The 8,799-nt window shown below is 31.8% G+C and overlaps 1 protein-coding gene across 1 annotated transcript; it reads right to left on the minus strand.

Moving 5' to 3' along the window:
• Positions 1–315: 315 nt before the first annotated feature.
• On the minus strand, positions 316–3,965 carry LOC143597714 (indole-3-acetate O-methyltransferase 1-like). Its single transcript, XM_077076135.1, has 4 exons — positions 3,739–3,965; positions 2,515–2,937; positions 1,297–1,572; positions 316–725 (listed from the first exon to the last, which is right to left on the minus strand). Exons 1-4 carry the CDS (start codon positions 3,913–3,915, stop codon positions 372–374), a joined length of 1,230 nt encoding a protein of 409 aa, XP_076932250.1. The 5' UTR covers positions 3,916–3,965; the 3' UTR covers positions 316–371.
• Positions 3,966–8,799: the final 4,834 nt, after the last annotated feature.

An 8,799-nucleotide genomic window follows, 5' to 3' on the forward strand; every position in this document is an offset into this window, starting at 1 on the left:
GCTTATTTTTTATTTAACCTCAAAATATAGAGTAACCCGACTAACCCGAAACCCAAACCTAATAGGGTCGGGTTGCGGGCTAGTTTTTTAAAAGAAAACTCGATTAACCTGACCTGATTAACCCGAAACCCGATCGGGTTGACCCAATTAACACCCCTAATTACGCATATTCAAGGCTCTGAAAGAGTGAAATGCCAATATGTTGTTCTTGAATCAGCACTAACTTAATTCGTTGCTCAAAAACCTTTTATGAATATTTAACATGATGGTAACATATCTTTAAATATAGCCATTAACAGTCTGTTCTATATGATAAACGGATCAAACCTAAACCATATTAAACATGAAAACCACCCACAATCCATATGTATTTATTTAAGAGAAAGCGAGGCTACGATATGAAAGAACTGAAGCTTTTCGAGCATCTCCTCCGCTTTGTAAGTAGCACGGTTAGCCACCCGCAAGAATAGCTCGTTCCCGAGCTTATCTCCTATATGAGCATCCACTAGCACTCCACTCACACTTCTACAGCTATTGGCTAGAGCCCTACCCACCTCAGTTGCATCATCGGGCCGGTTCACCACCAACGGGCTACCACCCCGGAACACCTCTAGTTTCTTTATGCTAAACGACCCATTTGCTTCCACCATTTCCTTAAAGTCTTGTAAGCTCGGTGCATATACCGGAATGTTGAAATCATCTCTTTTCTCACTTGTTATTAATCCCTGCATAATGCATTTTTTTAACCATGAGAATCCGTTACGAAAAAATCACCGTGAATACCAGGATAACAAACGTTATTTCAGACCATCTAACAACACACCTTATATCGGCTAAGCCTACGTCTTATTCTGTAATGTGGTTAGAACCCTTAGAGAAAGCAACATATTTCTTACACACATTTATAGCCAACTAAATCAGGTAAATCACAATTTGTCCAAGTTGACGACATTTAATGACGTGGTTATGTTAAACAAGATTATGCTAAAGAGGCACCATCTTATCCACTTGAAGTTTACTTTGTCTATATATATATATATATTCTACACTTTAAACATTATGATACATTCAATTATTCATGTCTCAACAACATTATTCTCTCTCTATGTGGCATTTCGTTAGTTCTACATATTAGTCATGTCTCATGCCGACACAACTTTTCTTTATGAGCAGTAAAATGAAAAGGAAATGTCAATCACGTATGATCAACATCAAGTAAAGCCGAAACACTTTTGGTTAGGTGGACCAAAACTAATCATAAGAGTACGGTAGCATAAAATGATAGGATATTATTACCTCTTGGACAAGATCATCCCAAGCATCCTGAAAGTGGGTCCCAAACAGCAACCCGGCCCCACCTTGGTCTGTGGGGTCCTCAGATGTTCGACCCAATAGAGCAATGAACATTGAGCCACCTTTTTTCATCTCTTTTGATCTCATTTTCAGAAACCCTGCCAGGTCTGTCTGGAACTGTTTTTTGTATGCATTTGCAGTGATTTTGTTGGCACCGTGGATGAATATCTTTCCCTTGTTGTATGCCATCGATGATTTGTCCAGGACCATGTCCGGCACCTGAAACCATGGTTAAAAATTATTAATATTTATCATTTGTTTTAAGTTTGTTAATCATTATTTTCTCTCTCTTTTTTTTAAGGATTAGGTTAGTTATTTACCATTTTATCATCACCATGTTAGAAACTTGTAAATTATTAAGTGTAAATAAATGTTTTGTCAAAAATATTTTCTTAAATGAGAGATAATATATTTATAGCATACGCGGTATAAAAACTAAAAGATTATGACTTTATGGTGTAACTATATTATAGCATCCTCAACCTATCTCATATCCTAATCTCTATATTTATAATATAAAAAAAATTATATTTTTCTCTCTTCTATTTAATTAAATAATATTTTTTATACTTTTATTATTATAGTTTTCCCTCTCTTCTCTACTTACAACTCATTCAATAAATATTAAAAAATAAATAGAGGTAAACTTTGTTTCCCAAAATTTACAAAAGCAATTAAATTTTTTTTTATATTATTTACACTCACAAACACTTAGAACAGAAATATTTTATTTATCACAATTACAAAAGATAATAAATCATTAATATTTAACAGGAAAGAGAGAAAAAAAAATCAAAATATTAGATAGCTTACAAAGCTAACATGTTTTCCACCTTCTTTTTTATTTTTTTTAGCCACTAGCCCGCTACTAAAAACTAGGGCTAGTTAAATTTTCTACACAAGATTTCTTCGCGAATTCCTATACACTAATTGGCCACCCATTTCTTTTTTTTACACTAGTCGGAATAGGATAGCTTTATCATTAATTGGTGGAAGTTATTATTTTCATTTCCGTTTTAATCTCTTGATAAGAAAACTTATGATTTTCAATTATTCAATACGCCGAAAATATCTTACACAATACACCAATATCGTTCTATATATTCTTCATCTTAATTCTTTAAAAAATAAAGTAATATGATATCTGCCTTTAAAAGTTACCTGAGAGAGCCAATGCAAGGAAAAAGCCGAGTAGAACACATCAACCGACCTAGCCGGAAACAACCTGCGGTAGAAAGAACCCGGGACACCGGCCGCAAAGAACGATCGGTGGCCGGTTGAGGCCAGACATTCTTCCATGCTACCAAGACCATCGTGTGCTAGCGGTGGGAGGAGTTGAAAGAGGGTGTTGAAGTCGTTCGAAGGGAGGTCTGCGAAGAAAGCCGAGAACTCGGGCACATCAGCATAGCCCGAAGTGTCGTACCGCTTCGTGATGTGTTCAATGATGACATTGACAATAAAAATGGTGTTGTTTCCGCTAGAGCAACCAAGATCTGCCACCACAAATGGTGTCTCAGGCATGTTCAACTCCACACCGTCTAGTGTTTCCTTTAGAAGATGCAACATTGACCGAGCATGCTTTGCCTGCATGCATGCATGCACGATGACACGTTAAAACATTAATCAATATTGTTTCTAATTTATGCTTCTTTGTATTTTATATAACCTTGGAATTATGATAAATATAAAAACAAATATTAAAAGATAAGATATGTGGTAATAGAACATCATAATTTTGAATCCATAAAGAGTTAAAAGATAAAGTAGCATTATTAATAATATATGTTAGCACACTTAGTTATTCCAAAGAAATAAGGGAAAAAAAAAATAATAATAAAGACAAAATGGGATCCAACAAACAACACCATAAATCTAGCCTAGTAAGATGGATCTTTCCTTAAAACCAGACCATAGACTCACCACAAATTTATTGAGTAATTGATGTTATGGTTAATTGCCTCATTAATTTCCACGTTACATATAATGAGTACAATAGAAATCACAATAATCAGAGAATTACAACAAATTGAGATAAGTCTGTTATAAATTTTGTGAAGATTAGATTGACGGAAGAATAAATTAAAATCATCTTACTTGTAAATTATAGTTATGAATTATTCTTTGCCTTAAATATCTTATATAATCTTTTAATATACAATTCACTTATTTCAGTCGTAAAATGGTCGTAACATGGGATTACAAACGAAGTTTTCGCTGCAGCGTTTTATGTTGTGAAAGGTTATTTTGTCGAATTTGCATCCAAAATCACGATCGCAAATAACCAGTTTTCTAGTAGTGAAAGATACAGAAATTTAATAAGAAAGCTAGATTGATTAAAAAAGAAAAAAAAGAAGAAAAAGAATAATAAATAAATATAATATGTACCTGGGCTTGAGAGTTGTTGGCATAACTAGCTTCATCTTTGCCTCCTTTCATGCTAAGAAGCCTCTCAAGCTTTTTTGACGAAACAACCACATTGCTGTCACCTGAGGGAGGGGCCATTGCTGCTCTCTTTACCTTTAATATTGTATATGTTATCAAATTAACTGCAAGCAGCTGCATATATATACAACTAAGACAAGGGTAGTTTTGGAATTTAATTTATATTATTGTTTAAGGAATTTTTTTCTTCTTACCCCTAAAGTTGATTTGGTAAAAGCCATGAGAAGTGGATAACAGTAAACACAACCACCACAATAGACTAAGTTACTAACCGGTCTATTTTAAAATGGAAATATAATCAAGATGAGTATTTGTATCTATATTTAGGAATTTGTTAATTTTACCTGATACTTTTGAAGATTGAAATTACTTTAAATTTATCAGTTATAATTGATACAAAATGATTAACTGAACAGACTCGAAAACTGAACCATAATTGAATCATTTTAAACTCGATTTTACAAAAACCGGTTTTAAGCAACTGTAACTTGCTGGGCTAGACCCAGTTAGGAGTTTTTAGCTCTAAATAGTTTTACCCGACTATTTGGAACCGGTTCAAAAAAATAGGTTTAACCAGCTAAAAACCGGTTTACGTGTGTATCATTGAGTTATTTATTATGCATTCAAGGCTCAATAAAATTCATTTAAGGCTAAATAATTTGTTTTAAATATTAATAATTTATTTAAGGCTCATTGATATTTCAAATTCAATTCCATTTAAATTTCAAAGTAGACTTATTACATTTGGAAACAATAAATACACAGCTATTAATTTATTTATTTGTTAATTGTGCACCAGCAATGCAAACAGTCAAACTTCCATAACTTAACTACTAGAGGACACTCACCAGCCACCGAAGAAGGGTTGTCAGGCATTGGGAAAGACCCGTGTAAAATTCAAATCATGACTCTCATTTAAGTTGTAAATGTAATTACAAACTAGTATTTATAGACAAAGTCTAACTAACTAATTTTAACTAATTGATAAAAAACTCTAACTAACTAATATGAACTAATGAAAACTAATAAACTCCAACAACCCGTCTATTAGAGCACCCACAATGGATGAAATTTCCATGTGTCCGGATGATGTGTCACTGCAACAAACTTGAGGTGACAATAATTCACCTACGTAGGAAGACAACTTCGCCCCCAATAGCTTTTGCATACACATACACGGTTATGATATTTATTGTTTTCATCTCATCAAGAAAAATCTACCTTAATTAATTTAGATGTACGTTTACTTAGGTCTAGTCAGACTTGTACGCACATACTATCTTTGGAAATTGGAACTATCAAATGAATTCAATATCCTATATTGATGAAAGGTTCCTCATTTCAGGAAACTACTTACTATGACATTCCATCCAAAACATCCTTGTATCTCCACAGATTGATTTTCGCCAATAACATCTTACATGCTCACCAATATCCGTTGGTAATATGTAAAATAACTCGATAGGTAAACATCTTGGACGACTATTATGCTAATCAACAATACTGACATTAGCATCATAGTTAATTAAATCATGTCAAATCATTTACTTTCTAGTAAGTATTAAAACCTCAATAGGTAAACATCTTGGATGACTATCGTTAATAGAAAAAAGAAGTTTGATGATCCAAACACACGAAGGAGGAATGCCCCCACTTTCGAAGGCCACCAATTTTCAAAAAAAAAAAAAAATAATAATTATATATTTGTAATTTGGGATTTGGATTAATGTGTGTGATTATCACCGGTGTTTAAACTAAATTAGGTTTGGGAAGGCATAAGAAATTGCATTACTTATGTATTTGGAAAAAATGATGACAACTTAATTTATTTTGAGTGAAAGGAAAACAATTTTTTTACAACAAGACCTCGTATTTAAACACGTTTTAGGCCACCGAAGTACTTGAGCCGGCCGTGAGAAATGCGAGTTCAAGTCAATAAAAGGAAACCACATAAGATCATAAGACTATGCGATGATGACGACGATAAAAATTATCTTGCTCAACCCGAATATGGATATATGAAAGGTGATTAAACCAAGCACACATCACACTTGAAAAGGATATATATTAAGATACCTTTAAATCATCATTTTGTCCTATTCTTTAAATCTCAAAACTTCCCTTCGGGTTTACAATTATTAACTCTTATCATACATTTTTATAAAATGCCGATTCTTTATCGATAACTAAAAAGTTATTTAACGTTTATGGTCTATGGATCAAACAAATTATTGTAAGTTTGACTTCAAAAAGGAAAAAGCTTTTTAAATCACTAAAAATAAAAAAACAATGCTAGTTTCTGTTAAAAAAGTTAGTAAAGTGAGTTTGATAATTGATTGATTACCGTTTACCGTTAATAATAAATTAAAAAGCAATTAATGAGAGGGAAAACTTTTAGGCTTTTAGCATACCAATCACTTTAACAAAGCAGATTCTAATCAATTGCCATCTTCACTTTGGTGGGATGGTAAAGGCTTTGGCCTTTGGGTGAGAGGTCCAGGGTTCGATTCCTGGCAATGGTGGTATATTGTAAATAGTAGGAGGAAAGCATTAACATTCAAAAAAAAAAAAAAAAAGATTAGTAAACTATCAAAAGCCGTATCATTTGAATATTAAAATTGATACTTTATTTAGATTTGAATGGTGTGAAACTGTGCATGTATACTATTAAATCGTTTTTTTTTTAAATGTCCAAGTCTGCCTACTTGGGTAACCAATGGTAAAAGATGATCTTATACATTTATGATCACAGATAACGCTGGGTAAATCAAATCCACCATATACTATACCGAAGAAACCCGTTGCCGAAGGCCCATCATAGTAAAACCTAGTAAGAATCAAATTCCAACTTATCTTATAGCCTTTCAGCCCATCTCTTCACTTCCCCTCTAATTTTAGTTGACCTAAGCTCACTAAATAACTTTTAATAACATTAATTATTAATTAGTATAAGTAAACATCTAATATAATCTAAATATCTAGCTATACTATTAAAAGAAAATCTAGTGTCCACATAACATTTAACTAGTCCCTTCATATAGAATGTTAAGTAGGTGTCACCTTTATATAGGATGTCAAGTAGATGTCATGTCAGTTATTTCATAATAAATTCTAATTACTGTCTAATATTTTAATTCATAAATAAATTATTGCACTACATGGACCCGTTTTCTAATTTTATAACCCACGACCCGTTTCCAATAACCAAACCAACTAACAATAGTCTCTTGGTAAAATTTTAGAAAATAAATATATGTGTAATAAAAGTCTTGAACACCCACGACCTAATGTTTGAAATTTAAGATGCTTTCTAACTTCACTTAAATAAATAACAATTGTGTTAGATTCCTTAATTTAAAATATATAAATGCCCTTTCTTTTCAAGCATAAAACCAAAATTAGATTCAACTTTTACAATTAATAAATTTGACCTTTAATATTTTTAGACTATCTAATATTTGAATATTTTTAAATTAATTATGACATCATCCAGTTTAATGTCCGGTCCGAACTGTGACCCGGTAAGACATTTGGTTCGATGTTCGGTCTTGGTCTGAAAACATTAACTGCTATATATCTCACGAAATCTGCTTATAATTAATATTTTTAACTGTATGATTTTAAGTATTTATAAGTTGACTATAAAATATTTTATAACAATTACTTCACACTGCTAATATATCATTAATAAAACTTAAAAAATGAATATCTCTAATTATATCAATTAATAATGGCGTTATTAAAAAATAATCGACAATCATTTACAGTGATATAAACATGGAACGATAACTAACAAAATTTATGTTATAATTAATAAGCAATTAATTAGCGATTTTATATATCAATTATTCAAAAATAGACGGATGCCTGCACAATGCAGTGGGTATTTGAACGCATACCCTGTTAATCACGTAGCAATCATGAATGCCTATTGTTCGGTTTAAAACCTTAAAATCGTTTAAACCGGTCATCGATTTTGTTCCACAGTTAGTTTTTTTACTTTCGGTCGGTTTAAAAATTTTCAAACCATAACGAACGGTTTGGTTCGCTTTTTATAGCGGATACCGGACATATGAAACCTGACTAGACTGTAATGCAATGCATTTTAATCTTTTTTATTATTTAGTATTAGATATGCTTTGTTATATATATTAGATATAATTAAAATATAATTGAACAAAATCTTTTTTAATAGAATCAAACTTAGCTATTACAACTTTAATTACATTAACCTAATTCCATTATAATTTTTTTGTATATTTATTCTTGTTATTATTTCGCCTCATAGGTCTTCTATTAATGTTTATCATTTATGTGGCTAAAATTATCGTTATTCATGTTATGGTCCTCTCAAATATCATATTTTGTTGGTGTTTAGTTAGAATTGATGGTATAGCTTAATTAATAATCATTTTACTATTATTAAAGCCTAAATTGTGAACAAGAATGTTAGTAATGGTACCACAGGTCAATGGATTGTATGTCTATCACAGGTCAAATACAATATTCCTCTCAAAGCGAAACAATAATTATTTGATTACACATTGTATGTCAACCACAGGTCAATGGAGCATCCAAGAACAGTCCCATGCTTACGAGATCAACGTACTCAACAATCATTATGTTATTATGGCTTAAGTCGTAATACTTCTGTCTGTTTAGGATCGTAGGTTTCCCACTAAAGACTTCTCCTTTGAAATGGTGCTAATCGATGAAATGACAATGTTCATAATTTTGGTTATTTGTGTTTGAACTATATTTTTTTACATGATGATAGCCAAGTGTTAAAATGCCAATAATGAAGTATGACAATGCCTTTAGAGTTTTATTAAGTGTTTCTGTTGTTGGTGCAGCCAGAATAGAATAGTAAAGTGTAAAAATGAGGAATTGATAGTTCCCAATTGGGGTTCTTAAAATGAGTACTAATCTTTTGACAAAATTGCTTTAATTCAATACAATGACTTTGATTTTGTGATGATTTTAACTTTATTCTTCGCCAGTATG

Source organism: Bidens hawaiensis, unplaced genomic scaffold (genome assembly GCF_021521415.1).
Source record: "Bidens hawaiensis isolate Kalapana, Puna unplaced genomic scaffold, B.hawaiensis_p1.1 tig00048928_1, whole genome shotgun sequence".
Taxonomy (NCBI): domain Eukaryota; kingdom Viridiplantae; phylum Streptophyta; class Magnoliopsida; order Asterales; family Asteraceae; genus Bidens; species Bidens hawaiensis.

Coding starts and splice junctions, on each gene's coding strand:
- LOC143597714 (XM_077076135.1), bottom strand. CDS start 3,915: ATGCAGCTGCTTGCAGTTAATTTGATAACATATACAATATTAAAGGTA. Junction 2,938..3,738: donor CCAACAACTCTCAAGCCCAG/GTACATATTATA, acceptor GCATGCATGCAG/GCAAAGCATGCTCGGTCAAT. Junction 1,573..2,514: donor CCTTGCATTGGCTCTCTCAG/GTAACTTTTAAA, acceptor CCATGGTTTCAG/GTGCCGGACATGGTCCTGGA.